General features: G+C 45.9%; 2 protein-coding genes across 7 annotated transcripts in view; one reads left to right on the top strand and one right to left on the bottom strand.

The window, feature by feature from the left end:
* Positions 1–22,140, top strand: part of LOC108002915 (REPTOR-binding partner) — a 149,027-nt gene that overhangs the window by 37,912 nt on the left and 88,975 nt on the right. For 2 of the 3 annotated variants that reach the window (XR_009828856.1, XR_009828857.1), the window contains exon 5: positions 12,518–12,640. Coding sequence is in view for 1 of the 3 variants with exons in the window: in XM_062071364.1 (XP_061927348.1) it covers positions 12,518–12,529 (12 nt within the window). In the remaining 2 variants the exon portion in view is untranslated. Of the gene's footprint in view, positions 1–12,517; positions 20,524–22,140 lie in introns of those variants that run through there. The other variant, XM_062071364.1, reaches the window with a different exon arrangement.
* LOC108002925 (dipeptidase 1) overlaps positions 1–22,140 on the bottom strand; it is a 50,365-nt gene that overhangs the window by 18,376 nt on the left and 9,849 nt on the right. For all 4 annotated transcript variants that reach the window (XM_062071360.1, XM_062071358.1, XM_062071359.1 and 1 more), the window contains 4 exons: positions 17,604–17,757; positions 12,485–12,617; positions 6,831–6,981; positions 4,751–4,820 (listed from right to left, as the gene is read on the bottom strand). In XM_062071360.1, coding sequence (XP_061927344.1) covers positions 4,751–4,820; positions 6,831–6,981; positions 12,485–12,617; positions 17,604–17,757 — 508 coding nt within the window. The remainder of the gene's footprint in view (positions 1–4,750; positions 4,821–6,830; positions 6,982–12,484; positions 12,618–17,603; positions 17,758–22,140) is intronic.

Here is a 22,140-nt window from a genome sequence, read left to right as displayed (position 1 = left end):
TTTAGTTTCCCACCAGCGTGTTCTTACTTGCCTGTTCGAGCTCAAGTGGTTCCCCCTGCTGCGGAAGGATCGGCCGCGAGACAAGGGAGTGCTCCCCTCGAGAATGAAAATCGATTCGCGGTTGTATTTATGGCATCGAGAAGCGAGAACGAGGTGTCGAAGGTAACGAAGGATCGAAAGATCGTTTCGAAAGTTTAGATTCTGGGAATTAAGGATCGAAATGATAATGCTGTTTTGAAGAGAGGAGGCCTCGAGTTGGGCAAAGTTCTCGGCCCCCAAGAGAGAGATACTAATAAGAAGCTGTTCGATGGAATTAATCGAATGGTAGAATTTCGTTCGCTTGGAGAAAAAGTTCTCGTTAAAAAATTATCGAGCTTCGTTCTTTACACGTGTACCACTCCTCCTCCTCCCCTCGCGCACTCCCTTGCCACGATATTGCTCTATTGTCCTCGAAACTTTGCACGCTGGAGAAGCATAATAAATCATCAGCTTCTTCCTCCCTCTCTTTTGTTCCACTCACTGATATCCGAGTGAATCGAACGGGTCGTCTAACGGGTAATTAATCACTACCCAACTAAATAATCGATCGATCCCCGTCTCTCCAAATATGTCCAACACGATCGTGCTTGTTCGTGGCCCGACAACAATCGATATTTTCGAGAAAAAAGAACACACCCACGATCATTAATAGAAACAAATCGTTGAGAAACGCGTCTCTCATCCTCCGACCACTTTCTTCTCCCCTCCACTTTCGCTCCCGATCGTCCACTTAGCCGACAGTCGATCCGGCAATTAGCCGAAAGCATCGACCCGTGACGCGGCCTGCGTGTGCTTTTAACGCTCCGACTCGATCAACCGTCCGTAGATGTTTGCCCATTTTTCCTTCTCTCTTTTTCACCCCTCTCGTCCGTGTCGATACTAATAGCCTCCCTCCTCCTCCACGAGTATCGAGTCGGGAATAAACGCGAAAATTCCGCGAGAAAGGGACACGTAACGGACGTTGCATAGGGCGGAGGCAAGGCGAGAAACTGGGACGGAGGAGAGAGAAGTTTCAGGGATCGTTTCACAGGTCGTGGAGAGAGGATATATCTCCTCTGGAAGCGGTTTCGCGCTAATTGCTTCGCTCGAGTTACGTTTTCTTGAATTTCGTCAGGCATCCCCCATTGTTTCGCCCCCGCCGGAATTGCGCCCAACCCCTCATCGGGCTGGTTGGACGCACACAGGATACACCGAACGCGTCAGCGGGGAGATTCATGCATGCTCGAGAGTTCGCAGCCACGGAATGCTCGATCGGAGCAACCCACGTTGCTCGTTCGTCTCTTCCGTTCGCGCTTCTACTTCCACGTCATTATGTATGCGGAGAAGGGAAGAAAATGAAGGGAGAGAGGATTTGTCGTTACGATACGCGTTTGAAAGAATTATCGCGGCACGTTCGAGGAGGGGGTGGGATGTAATACGATAGAAGGATCCGGGGAGGGAGGATAGGAATTTTTCAGAATCGAGGAGCGAGTTTCATCACGGGGAAGATGGGAGTGGGTCTCTCTCGGGAGCACCTCTTCCCGACGCACTCCTGGGTAGAGTGTATTTTTCTATCGGGGCGAGTGATTCTTTATTTCAATCCCTCCTCCGCTTGTTTCACCCTTCGATCTTCTGCCCCCATCGTGTCTCGCTGTTTTCTTCCCGAGAAAGAAGAAGGAGCAGGGAAGGCAGGATTTTTCGGGGAAAGTGCGAAGCAGATGCGTCTTCTCGTATCCGTGGAACGATACCTGCAGTTTGGAAATTGCTATATTGACGGAAGATTGAAGTATTGGGTGCAAAGGGTGAATGGAGAGAGAGAGAGGCTGGGTATTAAATAGACGGAGCACGTATCGCGGGTCGAAAACGGCGAATGGGAAAGGAAGTAAACTGGAAAAAAAAGTAGCCGTCAGACTATATCTCTTCTTTTTCCGACGGGACCGTGTGGAATTTTTATTGAGTGCTTGAGGGAGCTGTTTATTACGCAGGTGTGGGTGAGAAATGGTGTAGCCGCCGAATGAGGTATAAAAGAAAAGTGGAGGATCGTATATAAAACGTCTCGGTGCACGGACGAGGCCGAGCTGAAAAAGAGCTGATTCTTTTTAGAGGAGGTTGGACGCGTACGTATTCACGTACATATATATATATATATATGTACATATACATGAAATGTATGCGTGTATTCGCATGGAAAGCGCGTTTAATACGTTTCTCTGCGTTCTTCTCTACGTTTATCTCGCGAGATAACAAGGGAAGCCGGCCTCAAAGTGTAATCTTGTGCCGCGAGATAGTCCACCTTGAATTTTCGTTCAAACGTGTTCTTATTCCGCACGCGCGCTTTTCGCCTTTGTACGACTACCCCTCTTTTTTTTAAATATTTCAACCTCCCTCTTGAACCCCGCTCGAGTGGAGTTTTATCGGAATAGAAGAGAAATATCGTCCCAGCGAAATATCGTAGGATCTTCTGTCGCGTCGCGAAACGACGTCTCGTTGTTTCGTTCGTTCTCTTCGCGCGGATAGACAGCAAGTTTGGCGGATAATGCGGAAAAATTGTGGGAACGAGATGTCGACGAGGAAGTGAATAGAAAGGAGAGGGAGGGGGAAGACAATCCAAACGCGGAACGAATCCGAAATTTCGCGGTGAAAACTTAAAATAGACTGGTACGTACCGCCATTTTCCGTGGAAAGGGTGGGGAAAGCGCGGAACAAATTTCTCAACGATGTTTGCCGGATGTTCCTTTCTGTCTCCTTTTTCCTCTTTCTCCGGCCGAAGAGACGTACAGCACAAAGTTCGACCTGGATCGCGGCGAATTTTCGAAAGGGGAAGGGAGAAGAAAGGGAGGGTGAAGCGACGAGAAGATGATCGAGAGACGAGGGTGGTTCATCCCGATTACAAAAGAAACGGTTTTCACGTCTGGTCGTTTAACGAGGCTAAAACGATCGCGGGGGAAGAAGAAAAAAAAAACGTAAACGGTCTTCATCGAATATTTAAACGGCCTCTCCTCTTCTTCGTTTTACCCTCCTTCCTCCATCTCCTCGGTGCAACTTTTCCTCGACTCGAGTCGAGACCACAGTTTCTTCGAGTCGTTTCTCATACGTTTCTCCTCTCCTCCCCCCTCCTAACAATCCACCCTCTCCATTTACCCCTCCGTTTCTATCCTATCTCTTTTCCCCTTCGAAAAACATCCCCGAGGAACGTCAACTTCTGTCTCGCCGATTACGTAGAGAAAGAAATTGCAATGATACTACTCACGACGCGGTGCACTACTCTCGCCCGTGTGAGTTATGAACGTGATCCGCTCGTGACTCTATTTCCCCCTCGTGGCCGATCTATCGTTTTGCCTCGTTTCGAAAAACACAAGAAACGCGAGAAACGAAAATAATTAGATCGCGATGAAATTGACTAAGCGGCAGCGACACGACGCGAGATATTTTATCGTTTCGGGGTGTTGGCCGCGGGGCAACCCGCCTCTGCTTTATATCTGCGGTCAGAATCGCCTAAAGTCGCGTTTCCTCCTGTTTTCTCTCCCCTCGCCTTGGAAAACATCTCTCGGGATTGTTCGCCGTTTTTCTGCCGTTCGGTAAATAAAACACTCGTAACTTGGCCTCGTCACTTGGCGAAAAAGGAAGGAACTCGAGTTTAATCTTGTATATCTTGTCTCCAACGATTTCTGGATTACCGTCGTTTTAAAAAAAGTTTGAGCCAGACAACGAATCACGCGTCGATTCTCGGACGACAGGTATCGAAAGGCTTTCAAATTAATTTTTCCTGCATTTTCGAATACGAAGGATATCCCTGGGATGAACATCCGCTTATCCTCCATTTTTGAACAGCCATGCGTTTTCACGAGTGGCAAAGTAAACTGCTTTCTCCCACGGGAGAAATGCTTTTTCTTCCTCCTCCTTTTCTTCTCGCTCAATCGATGAAAGTTTGGTAAATATTTACGCCGAACTTGCCTCGGTTTCTTTCTCTCTTTCCTTCATCTCCTTTCCTCTCCCCCTCTTCAGAAAAATTCAATCGAGAATCGAGAACTCGATCATTTGAAATATGCTTGAAACGCGAACGATTGTTCCACGGGGTTGATCGATGCGGCCCATAATTTTCTTTCGCATAAGGGTAACGCTCGCCCGGGAATTCATGAATACTTGGAAGCGGATACCGCGAATGCCACCGGGTAATTTTCATAAATAACTCGCGTTCCCTCCCGATATCAAGATCGGATATCTTACGGCTTGCTATATCTCATTTTTTCCCTCTCTTTCTTTTTTTCCCTTTCAAACACGCCAGTACTTTCTCTCGCTTCGATTCTCCTCCGATATCTCCTCCCTCTTCCTCCCCCGTGTTTACGGTCGCTTTAATAGGGGGTAAAAAAGCAGGGAGGGAGGGAGGACGAAAGTGTCATTTCGCAAAGTAACGCGTAACCCGGAACGGATATTTTAATCCGCGAAAAAACGACGGGCGAGGTTCCTCGCTGCGGAAAATCCAGTCTGGAAGAGGCAAAAAAGGAACGCGCCAACTTATCTAACTCAAGAGCACGCGCGTTGTTTCTTCCCTCGCGAACGGATAATTCGCGTCCATTAACCGCGGCGGAGTTGAAAGAGTCCTGGAACTCGGCAACTTAACGGGTTAAGTTAACAGATCGGACGTTGAACTGTCGTAAACGTGATACATATTAAAGGATCGGCGACCGAAAGAGGGAAGGAGAGGTTTCTCTTTCTGTTTTTCTTCACTCACCTTGCCGAAATTGGACAGACCGCCGATGCGTGCCACTTGACCGGGTTCATCCGCTGTGCTGCATTCTGCCCTAACGAACCAATAGGTCAGTAACTCAATGGCAACGATCCTCGGCATTATCGTAGTACAATGGAGCTCTAATCGTACTATACACACGCCAATTCTGGGCAAGCGACGCGGCTAGAATTGTTCGTTGGAACTGATAACGACCGTCTTCGTTCGAATCTATGAACGGGTATTCGAGTCGATTGCCAGTTTCGCGCGCGCCTTTCGTCGAAAATAAACTCCCTTATCCCTTGGCGTGAAATAGCGCGCGGCGTGGCCGATAAATCTCTGTCCACCAGGGATTAATTACCATCACCAAGACGAATTTGCTCGAGAACGATAACGTTTGGCCGACAGATTCGGTAAACATCTCTCAACGTTGATAGGATTACGGATAGGCGACGCTAGGTGTGGAACCGGCACCGAGAAGTCCGGCCAATTTCGCCCGGCCCGATAATCGTGCGTATTAGCTCGATGTTCTCCAACCTCGCAAACGGATGATGCGACGTTTGCGACGCTAGGCGGCGGCACGATCGATTCCAATGCGATATCGATGAATTCGAGAGAACGCGTTTATACGGGATCCTGCTTTTCATCCGCGCCCGATCGTCCGACCGTAATGATTTTATCGTTATGTAGCTCGATCAAGAGGCACCGCCGTGATTAACCGACTCGACTCGAATTACGCGATTTCGTATTCCCCATCCGTTTCGAACGCAGTTTGTACAACGCTTTGTTTTTTGTTTTCCAACGCATGAAATCAAACGGCGCGATACAAGCGAAAATCCTTTCTCGCGTTCGATTCAATAATTAATTTTTACTCGTGTTTCGTGAAATGTGGCTAATGCGAAACGTTTTGCGTTAAAACAGGTTTAAAATACAAGTGGCGTGGCGGTCAACACAGCGAGCGGATTAAATCGTTTCTACGCAAGGATATTTATCAGCGAGAGCGATGAAATCGAAGTCGTAAAACGCGCGATCGATATGGGAAATTCCGAAACGCGGATAATATTGTTACGGTTTCCATTAATCCGGCCATGATTCATCGTCTCGCCACCGGTTCGTTGCGTAATCGCGCATAAATAAAGGTTGCCGCTTCCCTCTCCGGTATAAATTTCACGGCCAAAAGATAAAATCGGCTCTCATCTTTTTACCCCCTCTGCCTTTCCGCGTCCACGTGCACGTTGTTTCTCGCAACGTTCAGACCCGAGGAATTATAGGTACGTGTCGGTTCCAAACTTATACGTCGTTAAACGCAGTTCGCTTATTATTAAAAGTCGGCACTTGTTTGCGTTCACCAACCGAGACAATAGCCGCTCGATCAAAGTTTTATTCGCGTTAGCTATCCTTTGTTCCACGATATTACGAGCAAGGGAGGCGGAAGTTTTAGCGGTTATAGGGATCGAAGGCCTTTAAACCTCGCGTTAAACCGAAGCGAGCAGCTCTTGCGGCGATATTAGCGCTTGCGATAGTTGGACGCGTTCATATTTTTCCAATCCTCCTCCCTTATTCGGATTTAATTGATATCAACCGTCGAGCAATTTTCACTTTTTCACACCTTTGGTGCGCGCGCGCGTGAAAAAAATAAATTCTGACTTTATTTCACACAGGGCGACCGTTGTCCCTCGCAAAACCGGCCGCGCTTCATCCCAGACTTTTTATTGTTCCCCGTCCAGTTTGTCGTTTTTCACTACTACTCTGTACTCGCCGCAGCCGGCCGCGTCTCCCAAAAGGAAATTCGTCCATTGTTTGTCTCGAATAATATTTCTGTGTACGTATATACACGTATATACACGTTGGTGGCAGCCGGATCGCACCAATTTCCAACCCTAACGTAATTTCGAATCTCTCGCATCGCGAACTTGAAACAACTGCCCCGACGACCAGCGTTGTCGAAGCGCGAGAGATATCGTGCCTCGCGCGTGTCCTGAGCAACGATCTCGGAGCAACAAGGTTTTCGGATTCCTTTCCATTCGAGATAATCCGATCTGAGGATCGTATCGATCGGACGATACGTCTCGATTGGCAAACTCACCAAGGCGTGTTGCACGTGTGCGTGAGAGTGAGGTATCTGGCGCCCAACTCGTACAGCATCCTCAGAACGGCCAGACTCGCTCCAACCGCGTGGCCCCCTTCGACCCCTATCAGGCTCGCTAATCTACCCTCCTTGTGAGCCCTCTCTATACCTGAAACCACACGTTAAATTCTCCTTCAATGCTCTCTTCAATTCTCATTATTATTATCATTATTAGTATTATTATTATTATTGTCGTTGTTGTAATTGCGTAGACACGACTCCAACTTCCACTTTCCTTATCGCGAATTTTCTCAAGTACCGTCATTCGACTAATTATTACGGACTCCTTCAGACACCCTTTCCGAAAATATATACGTATATACGTATATAAATTGGTGGTTGATGAATACAATTGATGTAAAGGTAGCGAATGCGAGATATTTGTGTTCGAAAAGGTATTTGAGAGAAAGATTAATTTTACGGATACTTTTATTCGTTATGAAAAGTATTAAAGGAAATGGTTTTTAAGAAATCTAAATTAAAAAGTCTAAAAAAGGAAAATAGTATAGAATTTTATATCAGAGTTATAAATAATCTAAGAACGGTTTATTAATTTCATTTAGACAATGATAGAGTTAATACATAGTAGAGAAGGTAAAATAACGTTGTACGTTAAAATATAAAAACAATCTTATTTAATCTCACTGGTAAACGATGTTTTACCAGTTATAATTATCGTAATACTTCTTTATAAAAATATTACGGAATAAGCACATCTCATATTCGTTATCTTTACGTGTTAATTAATTAAAATTACTTTTCGTCATTTTATTGCAATTACGTTTCATTATAAAAATATTACGGTATTTTACTTATCATCTATTCTCTTATTCTACATACGATTAATTAACCGCTCGTCACTTTCGATCGTCGATTTAATTAAGCATTTCTTACTAAAATCTATCACAACGTTTCATATTTCTTATATTTGTACGATTAATTAAAATCACCTGCCATTTTCGTACATCGGTCGAATCGTTCTACTTTTTCGCAAACTTATTGCGAAATCCCGCGTCAAATATTTCAAATTCGTTTTATTCAATTTTTAATCATCGATCTCGTTGCAACATAATTCATAAAAATATTAGGAAATCTCACATCAAATGTACGTCCAAAATTCGTTAGCTTTTTACTCAACGTACGATTAATTAAAGTCACTCGTCACTTTTAATCGTTGATTTCGTTGCAACACTTTTATAAAAATATCACGAGACCTCATATTAAACGCATTAAGCACTCTCATATTATTCTACATACGAATAATTAAAGTCACCTGTCACTTTTTCATTTCAACGCTTTATAAAAAATGTTACAGAGTTTCGCATCAAACACACGTCCCAAATTCGTTACCTTTTGCTTTACCTACGATTAATTAAAACCACTCGTCACTTTTAATCATTGGCTCCGTTGCAACTTTTTTATACAAATATTACAAAGCCTGGTATTAAACAGTTTCATATTATTCCATATTATCGATTGGAAGCCACTCGTCACCTTTCGATCACCCTTTCGCGAGAAAATATATTAGAAAATTTCAAATTCCTTTACTCTCTTACGTACGAGAGCCACTCGTCCAATTTAATCCTCGGCTTCGTTCGATGTTTGCAACATATCGCGCATCGGAACACGCGTCATATTCGTTCATCTTTACTCCATGATTAATTAAAGCCACTCGTCACTTTTAATCGTTGCGACTCCTTCTCACATTATTCCACGATCGACTAAAACCCACTCGTCGCTCGCTTTCGATCATCCATCGCAACGCTTTACAAAAAAACGCTCTGCACAAATTTCAAACACACGAATTAGTCACCTTTTACTCTATACGCGATCGATTAAAGCCACTCGTCGCTTGTTTTCGATCATCGTTTCGATTGCTTTACAAAAAGAAAAACATTACACAAAACGCCTTTACACGACGCCTCGAATCCGTCACCTTCGATGCCACTCGTCGCGTTCGATCAACGGAAAAATATATTCGTTCTGCTCGCGATTAATTAAAGTCAGCTGTCACTTTTGATCGCCGGTCTAATTGAATCGTTTAAATTGGAGACCGCCGGCGGTCCACCGTTATCGGCCGGATCATTAATTACGAAGCGTAAACGAGGCTCGATTAATCCCAACGCGAATAGAATAATGGAACGTTGGCCGGTTTCGTGGAACGGTTCGAGAACCGGACACCCTCGGCCGGATCCTTCTTGCGGCCGGGTTTATATCGCGTCGGTATTTAGCGAGCGGTGAATTCGATCGGCAGCCCGACCGGTTTAATCGTTTTAATCGAGTCGGCCGGTGTGAAGGTGGGGAGCACGACTACCGGCCTCCGTGAAATCGGATTCGCAGGCTCGGTGTCGTTCGGATTCGATTAAAATACCGCGAACAAATTGCGTTAGGTCGCCGGTTCCGGGATACCGATACACCGCGGATATATAACGCTGGGGGATGGACGAGAGAGAGAGAGAGTTTTCGCGCCGCTTCAGGCCAACCCCGGCGGGATGTCCACCCGCCATTTATCGCGGGGAATTCGAACTTTTCCGCTTTCGACCGCACGCGATCCAGCTTTTCCAACCTCGCTAATGGAACACCGATTCTCTGCGGCTCGACGAATTTGCTCGAAAACCTATAATCCCGATGGATTCTATATCCTCTTTCTGTACGCGTATGCGTTTCGAATCTTGATCGCGCGCATTTATCTCTTCGCAACGTCCCCTCTTGTCGTGAAATTTAAATGGCGATAAATGGAGCGGGCTATTCCTCGTATATCGAGCAGTTTTAATTTCTTTCACTTCTTTCACGCGATGTTCAATCGTAATTGGAGAAGCGACAATCAGTCGTTTGTCGTACGTTTCCACGACGTCGATCGATCGTCCTTCTCTTCCCTCCCCTCCTTCTTTCCATGTAAAACATCTCTCAAAGGAGTTCGGGGCGATAATTCGATCTGGCGAGAAATCATAAACGGCAAGTTCGTCTTCTTGCCTCGTAAATTCCCTGCTCCAACTCCCGAGGACATTTTCAACTATCGTTCCAAAGTATCCAGCACGGGCGCGATAGTACGCAGCCTCGAAAGTTTGCAGACCCGGGGCAACAACCGGCTCGGATAAACACACGGACTTCTCCTTGTACCTTGTTTCTTAGAATCGAATACGATCCGATAGACGACGCCAATAAGTTGTAGATAAGAAAACAACGCGGCTCGTGTCACCTTCGTGCGTTTAAATTTTGTATCGAGCGTTTCTCCTTCGAACTCAGTCTCGCATCGGCCTTCCTTCGAGTAACACGACCGTTCCAACTTTACTTAACTTTTCGACACACCCGAGCAGTCGTAAGTAAATCGCAATCGCTCACGAATCTCGATCTAGTCGCAGCTTCTCGCGACCATAGTTGAAATTCCTTCGATATTAAACGGCGTTAAATGTGCAGCGCATAAATCATTGGGATAACGGGAAGATACGTTTCGGCGGAGGGAAAAAGCAACTTGCAAATTTCGAACAATCGTTCCTTTATACGGCTCGTGTATGCACGGCTATCGCGTGTCTATTTACATATGCATGTGCATGCCGACACGAAGCCGTGCGGTTCGGCTTATCGAACGGTCGCTGCGGCTTGACATTTTTCCATTTCACTTGAAATTTACAACCGGCTGAATCTTCCTCCGTCCGATATTTTCTCATCGGAATCGCGTTACGTTTTTCGAGGCCGCGGATCATCGCGCGAAATCTCGTCAGATCGCTCGTCTTCTCGAAACTTGGCTCACTTGGGAGATCGAATCCTCGTTTCGAAAAATCCTCTTCTCGTTATCATCTCCTCGTCATTCTCTCTCCCTCGAAAGTTATATACGTAACGAGTTTCTTCTTCTCTCGTCCCTTCGGTCGATCGTCCTTCGATTTCTCTCTTGAGATCGAGGAAGACGTATCAAACACGCGCAGTTCTCACGAAGGGAATTGCGATCTTCTCTCGAACCCGTTAGCTAATTAGATCGTTATTCTAAGGAACGATGGATATCTTTTTTCCCTAAATTCTCGAGCAGTGTGTTCACGGCGGCGATAATAACAGGAGGAGGGAGATTTTTACTACGGGAAAGGACGACGGGCAGGGATCCCCGTTGGACGTTTTGGCACCGGTCCAACGAATCTCGTAGGCCGAGAACGGCCGCCGTTCGAAGGGGCTCGATCGAACCTTTCATATCGTACGTGGGTAAACTTCCTTTGGACAGGGAACGACGGATTGTTTTCCAAGCACGTCTCTGTGGGAGAGGAGTTGGTTTATTATCCATCTCGTTGATGGTCGAATTATTAAAACGACAAGGAATTAATTAAAACGGAAAGACGCAAGGGCTGAAGCAGAGGCGTGGAAGACTCGCTCCAGCAAGATTTTCTCCGGACCAAGAGGTCCGGGAATTCTTTTCGAGGGTGTCTGCCAGCCACCCGTCTATCCCTTTGGCGGAACGCCAAAAATTCTGCCGGTGTGTAACGTCGAACGGCCCATTCTCGGAACAAATAGCGGATGGTAATTCCCGACGTTCGTCGACCTCGATTTCATATTCTTCGCGTGTGAACCAAGAAGAAGACGACTCCTTCCACTCCTCCCAGAGATCCTAAAGATCGACTACTCTCGAATACGATGGCCCTTCCTTCGCGAGAGAACGCTGACTAAGAACGTATATCGCTTTCTTGTATTCCGTGTCCTCCTCTAACGTTTCTCCGTTGCCGAAAGACGTTCTCGAGCGCGAGAGAGAGGGAGATTCTGTGTCGAAACGCAGCGTATATTTACATTGCACCAGATCCGATTGGCAATTAATAATTCCGTGTTTAACTTGGGAACCAGTTTGGCGATTCTATTAAAGAGCAGCGATACTCTCTCGAACTCGAAGGGCGGCAATCGCGTGTTGTTCGATCCGCGCCGTATTTCCGTTTACTTTCGCCGAGCATTTAATTCGAGCTTCGAACCCGGTTATCTAATAGGGTGTAACGAGTGCTTTGCACGTTACGAAATTTGTTCGACAAACAAATACTCGCGTTTGTCACCGAGTGCTTCGTGCTCGCGATGTCTCGGTAATCGTCACGAGAGGCCGCTTCGTTTCCTTTTTTTTCGTGGAAGGGTAGATAGGGAGGAGGAGAAAAAGAAAGGGAAGAAAAAGAAGAAAATAGGTCACGCTTTCGATGGGAATTCTTTGACGAGAGAGAGAGAGAGAGAGAGGAGGGGCGAGCGAGTCGATAACAATTCGCCCGGAGGGAGAAATCGAATCGGTTTGGCTGGATGCCAGGCGAGTGGCGCGCGCGCTATTGAAAATTTATCTTCGCATAATGTGTAACTGGATAATCTTTTTACTCTCATTTTCTCACCTTTGACCGCGTTATATAGGCGTGGAAAAAAAAGAAACGAGGCGGTTGCCAACCAACGATCGACTCTTCGTTTTCCCCTCCTCGCTTTTCTTTTCTTTTTTCTTTTCTCTTTTTTTTTTTTTCTTTTCTCTCCTCTCTCCGATGGCGACGAAACAAAACTGCCGCGTGTAAACATCCCGTGACGCGAATCGACATCGCACGTCGAAAACGGTGGTTGCCCGAAACGGGTTGGGTTACAAAGGAGTAGAATTGCGAAAAGGGAAAATGCCTCACCTTCCGCCGTGGTAACGAGGACCATGCTTTCAGGATGCTTGTTGACCAGCCGACGAATCAGGTCGATCTGCTCGAGTGCCAGTTGGACCGAGTCGAGGTGCTGGGAGGAACAGGGGACGTAAGCTGACCAAAACTGCAACAAGGAACGTAGTCGAGGTGAGCGCGTATTTCTTTAATCCTTTCTTCTTAAATAACAACACGCCCCTTTTCGATCAATATCGAAATATCGTCTCGATCGATTCGATTCTCCACGATTAACGTGAGTTGGAGTCTCGACGACAGGGAAAGATTTAGATTATTATCCGTAGAGAGATGGTAATTTCGATTCGTTAGCGGAAATAAAATACTTTGGAAATAATTAAAAAGGGGTATTACGGAACCGTGGTACAGGCAAGACGCCGCTTTGAATTTTAAATAGGGGGATATCGGGAGCCATAAATAAGAGAGTATTTATCCTACTGGCTCGCAATGTATATACACCGGCTAAGAATATATTCTACTTGGAGTGAATTAAACCGATGTATCAGATCCCGAGGATTAAACGCGATATTTCATTCGAGCCGATAAGAGGGGCGAACGTGAGCTCGCATAAAAACTACTTTTGTACGCCGCTCGATCGTTGTTACGCCGTCAAACGGGACCGAATCGTGCTCGATAATACCCACCATCCCTTAGATTCTTCCATTTCTCTCGCTATCTCCGCCGAGCAACCCCCCCCTCTTTTGCAAAAATTCACGCGAAATCTCAGAAAATCTCTCAGAATTCGATTCGCGATCTTTATTTTTCTTTCAACTTTTATTTTACACGGGTAAAATATTTTTATTTAAAATAAAAAACGCGCGCGTACATACATTAGGTACGTAGACAAGTTTCGTTTTTTAACTGGATGAAACGCGCGTTCGGAGCGTCGAGGCGTTGTCGTAAATCAACGGGTGACGCCTTCCAACCCCTTGTTTTCCTCCCTTCCTCCTTTATTATCCTTCTTTCTTTCTCTTCTTCCTCCGTCAAACGCGACACCGTTTCCGCGACTTCATTACCCGTCCAGAAGGGATTTTTACAATTTTCTCTTCCTCGCGAGTTACATAAACACCGTTCGAGTACCTTTTCCCCTCCCCTCCCCTCTGGAGCTAATTGCGAAACGGTAATAATTTAAATCGCCGCGGCAAAGGTTATACACGGTTCGAGGGCAAAAGGGGTTGTTTCCGTGAAACGAAACCGCGTTCTCGCAAACTTTTTGATTTCTCGTTAATGCAATTAATTCCTTCCTCCAACGGCCTGTTATCAAACAATTTCACCCTCGACCCGAGAATTTATTCTTAATTAACGACTCTCGCTACTTTCGAAGCGATCGGTTCGAAAGAAAGAAAGGAAAAAAAAAAAAACAAAAATGAAATTGCATCTCGAAATACAACCGCGTATACCGCGTTTTGTACTCGAACGCAATCGTCGGCTTTTTGATCCGTGTTCCGCGATAGCGAATCGAGCGACGATTAAACGCACGGAAACGGGAACTGTTTGCTTGAAAAAACTTTGTTCCAATGTCTCGTTAGCATCGAATTTTAGGTCAGGTATTTTATATAAAATCGTGTGTTTCTCGTCGTACAGCGATACGATTTTTTTCCTCTTTTTCCCTCCCTTTTTCCCTCCCCTCCTCCAACGTTGACGTTTCGCGCAAAATCGGAGACGGGTTAGTTTTAGGTCAGACGTCCCGTAAAAATATTCACCCTCCCTGCCCCGTCGACGACGGATATAATCGGCGATGTTGTCCCACTTTAAAGACGACGCTCGGGCGACCCTTTGGTGAAATTGGATCGCAACATCCGCCAAACCTTCTCGCCAAGGGATCGCCATCCTCCCCTCCTTTTTCATTTTCAGAATCCGCTTTATCGCGCTAGCGTTAGAATTATTCGCAGGATGGAACGCGCATCGAAAGCCGGTATCTCGAGCTTTCCGTTCGATACGCGCATTCTTCTCCCTATCAGACATCGGGTTTAAACCCAATTCCCCGAAGCTGGAACGTTTTGAATGGAGCACGACTCGAGTTATTTCGAATCGGTTGGAATTCACTTTTGGAACGTAGCGGGCAGGAATCGCGACCGATTGCTCGGGGATACCTTCCTCCCGGGCGCAATCGGAACCGCTTGTACAGCGTTGTAGATTTTTCCATGCATCAGACTCGAGAAGCTTGCTCCTCCATTCGAAAAATTCGTTCCAGGACAGACTCTATACGTATTATACTCGTCGTAGCGTGACCGCGTTCGAAATCGTTTCGTACGTAAACAAGATTACGTACGCCCTTACGTATTTCCGGCTACGAGCGCGGGGTCCGGCATATAAGGGATGGCAGGGCGATCAATGCTTCGTAACCTTTCCGCGGCGGATGCCTTCCCTCTCCGTCCGAATTAACCAAGACAGTGATGGATCGAGTCGAGACTGGCTCGCCAGATATATCCTGTGCACGTGTACAACGGCGCCGTGTATATTATGCATACACGCGCGTTCGTTTCAGTGAGCATAACCGGCCAGTCGCCCCCTTTCGTCTCGATGCGAGCAAACTGAATGCCTTCGGCGAACGTTGACGTTTGAGAAACGACCCATAAAATTAGACGATCGTTTTGTCGCCTATGCCTCCCGCCTAACCTCCTTAAATTTCTCCTTGTTCGAGCTTGTTTATCGTTAAACTCATCCTCCCTCGCGGCGAACGTTTTCCCTCCTCTTTCCTCGGCAATTCATAATCATAACCCGCGTTATTTGCGTAATTAGTATTCCCTTTTAATCGCGCTATTAATTAAATTGGATCGCGGTACGCGTGGAAGAAGCTTGTTCGAATCTCCCCCTCTTGACGCGCCCTGTCACACCTCTCCGTTACGTAACACCAGAGGGGAGAGAGTAAAATGGAGCCTTCGACTCTCGCAACCACCCGCTGCCTTCCTCTTCATCATCCTATGCCCTCCTTTGCGCGCGTAATCGCGCCTTCCAGACGAGCTTCTAATAGGAGGCAGACTATTTCTAACGAGCAATCGGGGCTAAGGTGTTTTCCAAGATCTTCCTTTTCCTTTTTCACGCCGACTCGATCGAACGGCGCAGACGACCGGAGCCGGTTCTCTCCTCGATGGAATTCCATTTCCGACTTCTTAAAGTTAAACCTCCATTTCGAATAAAGGGGAACCGCCTGGTTCGAAGAAAGTGGAGGGCCACTCTCTTTTTTCGAATTTCCAACTTTGCTTCGATCGATTCGACACAGCAATCGTCGCGTTTCCACAGGAATTTAAATATCTCCCTTTTTACGCTCGTACAACCCCGTTTTCATCGGGAGTGACGTCGACATTTGTTCAACACCGAGCCGGATCTTAATGAAAGAGCGCGCTTCATCGAATTCGGCATTCGTGAAACAACAGCTCGGCTCGGGATCGTCGTTCGAGGCCGCGTCAAAAATATATTTTCCGTCTAGACTCGTGTCGAGGTCGCGTCGCGGCCTAGGTCGGCGATAACGAAACGAAATTCATCGCGAAAGCAATTTCACAGGTAGCCAGTTTCATTACGTAACGCGCATGGCGATTCGTTCAGAAAGGGCGTGTCGAGGGACCGACTACTACCACTACGTTGCCCGGCTTTTATACACGCGCGCAAACCAGTGAAATTATAATCTACTTTTGTCCGCGTGATGTTACTTAGACGCGTGCTTCTTTCAACCGGTGCTCCTGTCCTTTCCAGAGTCGAAACCGACGTTTTCATTAGATTTATCAAGTAGAAACCGTTCTTTCTCTTTCCCTCTCTTCGAGATTAATCTCGTTAAGGAAACTACGTCGATTACGATTAAAAAGATCGTCCAAGATTATTCCAAGGATCGGGTAAACGATTTTACGTAATTCGTTCGTATTAAGTTCACGGTACAGAGTGTAGATTAGAAATCGAAAATCGATATCGAGGCGCGTATTCTCTCTATCTCCGTTCGAGAGGGAATAAGACGAGATAAATTGTGATCAAGGGAAATGTTAATCCCGATAATGAGTTTGGTCGAGTTTCCGTGCAAAATCGTCGGATTAAGCTTCCCTGTACTTTGGACAGAGCGAACGAAGGGATCGGTTATCGCTGGATTCGCGCGATCGCAACCGTTCCTCTCCTTCTATTTCGCCTCACGAGGAACCCGTAACAATCACAATTTTCCGTTACCACCGCAATCTTCTCCCTCCATCGTTTAGCGTAACGTCATCATCGAGGGTACGGAAAGCCGGGTACAAAAGAGATGGCGATTTTCTATTTTCCACCACCAAATAGTCTCCTCTCTACCCTTTTCGAGTCGTGTCTTCGTTCGAAAGGGGAGAGCGATTCCGATCGATCATTTTCCGAACGAGTCGAGAGAGGTCGGAAAAGAAAAAAAAGATTTATTCGATTTAGGGAATCGAAAATAGGTCGCAAGTCCGAGTGGCACGTTTGACTTTTTAAGTGGCCGGGACGATCCCTTCTCCGGAGTTTCTGATCGAAATATTTAACACGGAGACTCGATTCGAACGAATAAAATCGGAGAAAAAGGGGTCCGCGATCTATCCTCTTCGTTATTCGATTTACCTTTTCGAAGATAATGTCAAAGATAAAAGGGATTTCGTCAATTGTATGAAGGAGATAAGGAACGAGAAGTAATTGAAACATCGTGAAAACTTGAAAAATACGGAAACGATTTTTACGATTTTTAGTTTGGTCGAGCTAATTCTCTCTCGACTGGAAGATCGTTTCTCGAGAGCTATTGGAACGCGTATTGTTGTCCGATTTCGTCGTGTCCGCGCCATTCCACCGATCCTGGGGGAAGGAAGGAAGGAAACGAAAGAGGGTGGAGCTCGTAATTTTCGTCCGGCTATAAATCGTGGCTCGAGGGAGAAAGGACTTTTCTCGAAAAGTGTTTCAAATGGGTGATGCACCGGCTCTTTCACCAACCTCCTCCTCGAGAGAATATTTGCCCGATTGCTCGGGAAGAAAAGTAGCGATGCTTCGCTACGAGTAATTGGACGCCACATCGAGAAAATTTATATATATATATATCGTCCGTTTTCGGTCTTGGCTCCACTTTCCACCGGATTAATGTCTTTTCACGAAAGCTTGTTGCGGTTATCATCGCGCTCACCTGCGCTGCAACCATGCCCTCCTTCAATCTTCTCAGATCCGTGTGGCTCCACGCGCTCCGCGACCAGGGGTGGGTATCCCTCAGGTCATCAAACCTGAATTCCCTCAGCTGATTCTTCAAGAACTTGCGTATGTTCCACGGTAGATCGTTGTGCCTGGAACAACAAACGAGGGAATAAAAAAAAAGGAAAACCTCATGGTCGATCTTTCCATATTTAAATTATTTTGAAACTCAACGTGATCACTCTCATCAACACATTTTCCACCGCGACACACGATTACGATTACACCGTGGCCGACAGCGTGAAATGGCCCCGTTAGAGAGAACGCATCGCTGTGTGTATACACGGGCTGCGAACAGGAGGAGAGGGATGATAGAAGGGAGATGCAGGGTGGGGAAGAGGGATAGGAGCAAAGTTTGCCCCTTACAATGGCATTAGCCGGCGTACAAGTTTCGCGACAAGGTTCGGTTACTCAGGCCGTGGTCGGTCCCCGCCCTAACTTATTCCATCCTTCCAATCCTTCATTTCTTTCAGCGACCGTCCCCGCGGAGGGACGCTGGTCAAACATTGGTATCCGCCGTCCGGCTTCCTCGGACGCGTCAACATTGTTAGCCAACCAACAGGGAAACTCGCGAAGGAGAGAAAACTCTTTCCAATCTTATCCATCCTTCGTACGGGCTCGAACCACCGTTCAAATTCTTCGACAAATATCGACCCTTTGCGCTCGAATCGCCACTCGATTCGACGCGATAACTCGAGGGGCCATCGTTTGGATCGATATTTACTTTTGTTCGATTTTTTAAAATAAATATTCGATTTGATTCCTAAGCTCTTTACGTGTATGATCTTATAAAGCGTGGAATGATCGAACTACTTTCGGCGTTGGTTTGACAGTCGTGGGAATAGAAAGATTTTCAAAGTTTTTGACGATAGAGAAATGAGAGCGATGAAAATAGAAATGTAGCATGAGAAAGTGAAAAATAAGAATAGTAGACGGTGAATGTAAGAGAGAGAGAGAGAGAGAGCACGTTATTGGTATTGCTCTTAATATTCTTAATGAAATAAGAAAGATGAAAAACATCAAACATTTTATATATTTGCCCTGACAAATCGAGGATGCATCTTGGTAATTGCTTCATAAAATATCACACGAAATAGACTTTACCAGACAAATTTCTTTTCTTTATACCTAAAGATAAAGTATTAAATTATAAAAGTTTTCATACGTTTAATTGGTGTGTGAAATCATTTTAAGTTAGAATGGGTGCGTCTGGAATTGTTGGTTCAGCCGAAGAAGTTCAGTAAAAAAGACAAAAGGGATAATATCTACGGATGTTTACGCGTATATTAGGTGTGCAAATAACTTCCTTCCCCCTTTTTTCCAAGATCCGGCCGAATTCGAATTACTTCCCATTCGTCCGAAAGAGCGTTCCTTCGTTTTCAAGAAGATGAGAGTTTCGTGCAACAATTTCGAGCGTCACTGCTTGCCTTTTTGCGTTCCAGCTTAGGAAATCAGGCGTCGAAACTACCGAAATAGTTCGTTCTCGCCACTGGAGAGAACGCTTATCTTACAAAACACCCAAAAAGTCGTAGCAAAGATTTAAAACCGAAAATTTTAATTTGGAAAACGAAACAAGGCGCAGCCTGAGAGTTCTAATAAAATGAATTGAATCTTGAAAAAAAGGGAGGAAAGAAGTTATTCGCACGTCTAATAAATAAATCGGCGCGATTGATTTTTCTTATTATCGAGACACAAAGTTAAAAACACAAAGTAAAAAAGAGAGAGAGAGAGAAAGAGAGGGAGATTATCTTAGATCTCCATGTAATCCGCGTTACGGGGATATAGAGAAAGGGTGAGAAGGGAAGATGGGTGATATCCTAGGAAACTTTGCGTCTTGGAATTATAGCAGTTAGTCGACATCTAACTTGCTTTCAGTTCGTCTCTCTCCGCGGTATTCTTGTTCCATGTTAATTCACTCGGTCGGACTTTACCCTGCGTAATACACGGCTATCGGGTTTCCAGTTACAATCAATGTTACACCGCTTGTTACGATCCCCTTCCCTGCGATCTCGAGACGCCGCTTAAGCTTAGATTTGCCGCGTTATCTTCGCCAATTTAGCACCGGGGCAAAGGTGCGCTCGGGCTACGTGTTCGTTTAAACGCTGACAGCGCGGTGCTCGAGCCGTGTTAAGCTTTAATTAAACCAACTACTAACGATAGGGGGAGGAAAAGGGGTAAACAGGAAACTTTTCGAACGATTCGAGAGGAGAGGAAACAAAAGAAAGAAATAGAGAGTCGCGGAAGGTTAATCCGTGAAACGAGTGTAATTAAACGTGGAGGTTGGAGGTTCTCACGAGAGTATTCAGACGGGATAATTCGAAGCACGCGTCTTCGCTCCGCCTCTGATTCGTCACTCGGCGCATTAATCGAACAGACGAGACAATTTGAATATAATCGGACGGATGATGAGATAAGAATTTCTCCGCGCGGATGCGTCGAGTCGTATTAGTCGGATTAATCGAGGGAGCGACTTGTATTTCTTCACGGCATCGCGATTACGCGTCGTCACGCCAGCGCGTAATTATTATTCGAGGAAACGTTCCATTCCATACAAGTTTTACCCTCCCTCGACGATGCGTGCGACCACGAGGGAATTTTAAACGGCGCGACAACCTTCGACAACTTTGTTTCCGAGTTCCCTTCTTTTTCTCAATCCTGTGCTCCTATACGCGGATGGCGTAGCGCGAGTAATCGATTCTGCGATACCTCGATGTGTTTCGTATATACATACGGAACATCTCGTACGGGATAATCGTTTCGAGACTAGAAATTTTAAAGCTCGTAAAGCTCGATGGAAGAAAAGCTTGTTCGAGGAATTATTCTGTTCCAATTAATTAAAAAAAAACAAAAAAAAGAAACGGCAAATCGATGTATTTACGTTGTTTTTTTCGCCCGCACGGATATTTTCCCTCGTTAAACGCACGTTTGCCATTTAAATATTTGCAGACACTTGCGCGGATGAGTTTCACGGAATACACACGCCATATGTACATATTTCCCAAGGGTGTACGTGTACGTGTTGATCTCCCTCTGAATTCTTCACGCGTTTTCGTCGCGCCTATCGTAATTACCAAAATCGAGAGAAATACAAGGAAGGGCTCCGTATATATTTTTGACGAATCGATCTAAGGGGAGGGTACGTGGATGCACAAAGGAATTTCGATGCGTGACAGAGGCAGAGAATAGGGAGCGCGTGTGCAAGCGTGGAACTTGGTGTGTGCGTATTGTTGTACGCCAACAAATCTGACCTGAATCGGAGATGGGTCTCTCCGACCGTGAACCGCACGGTGGCTCCCTCCTCGATGCGCTCTGAATTTAACTTGGAATTAGGTAATCAAGCGCCTTGTCTTCCCGCTCCGCCCATTCGCCCGCCGAGCGATAATTCTAAAAGTTTATAAGGATCGAAACTCGCCTCGCGAACAACCGTTTATCGATCAAAGTATATTCACTTTTCACGGTCTCCTCTCCATTTCTCTCGCTACGATAAAGATTAAGATTAGAACATTCGCGAGATCGACATTCTTCAACACGACTACCGAGCAGCTACCTACGACTGTAATAAAGATAAACTCGGGATAACGAACCAGTTTATCGTTTGTCGTTCCGCCACCAGTTGCCAACGTATCCAATTAATGTACAATTGACTCATTCTCGCGATATTAGGTTCTCCATTTGTATTCCGTGCGAGCAGAATCGGCAAACGCTCGAAATTATCATTCGATCCTTATTTACCGTTTCCCCGACTCTGTCTTCCTTCCGAACCGCGATTAGATCTTGAGGCCGGATTACTCTCGATTTCGCGTTGAATTAAGCGTCGATGACGATATCCGTTGGCGCGATTCGATCAAAGGAAACAACGATCCGTGCGGGATAATTAGGAGAAGCAACAAATAAGCGTTAGAGGTGGATCGTTTCACGCTCTCGTGACCGCGTAAGTGAATTGGATGTGGAATCAAGCGTGTACCCTAACCTGTTTTTAAAATAATCGAGATCGTTGAACCATTCGTTATTCCGAACGGAAAATTCGTGAATGGGTTGTTTTCGAAGGATCGGTGTCGTTCCGTGGCAGGAATTAGGGAAATTTACCGGGTAGAAAAGTGGAAATCGGGTTGGAAATCGATCGGTAAATAGGAAAGTTTATCTCGCCGTTTCAAATTTGTTTCCCCTCCCACGAAATGTCAATTAATTAACCAGCGAAACGGCGCCGAGATTGTTTGCGGAACCAGTTTCGACTCGCAAACGTAACGTTGGGAAAATTTTTAATCGAAAAGCCTTCCCCGCGGTCATCGTTTATTGTTGCATCGCCGCGATCGATGAAAGGACGGGGAGAAATTTTCAATTTTTAATCGACCTTTGTTGCGCCTGACCCTCGAACGGAGGATAACAATCGATGGAGGGGCGGAAGAGGAGGGGGGAGATTGGCCCGATTTTTCCTTGGCCGTTTAACGTACGAATCTCGTGTTTCGAGCCCTCTT

Source organism: Apis cerana, linkage group LG2, assembly GCF_029169275.1.
Source record: "Apis cerana isolate GH-2021 linkage group LG2, AcerK_1.0, whole genome shotgun sequence".
NCBI classification, from domain to species: domain Eukaryota; kingdom Metazoa; phylum Arthropoda; class Insecta; order Hymenoptera; family Apidae; genus Apis; species Apis cerana.
The sequence above is the reverse complement of the archived record's forward strand: the minus strand, read 5'-3'. Positions and strand labels throughout refer to the sequence as shown.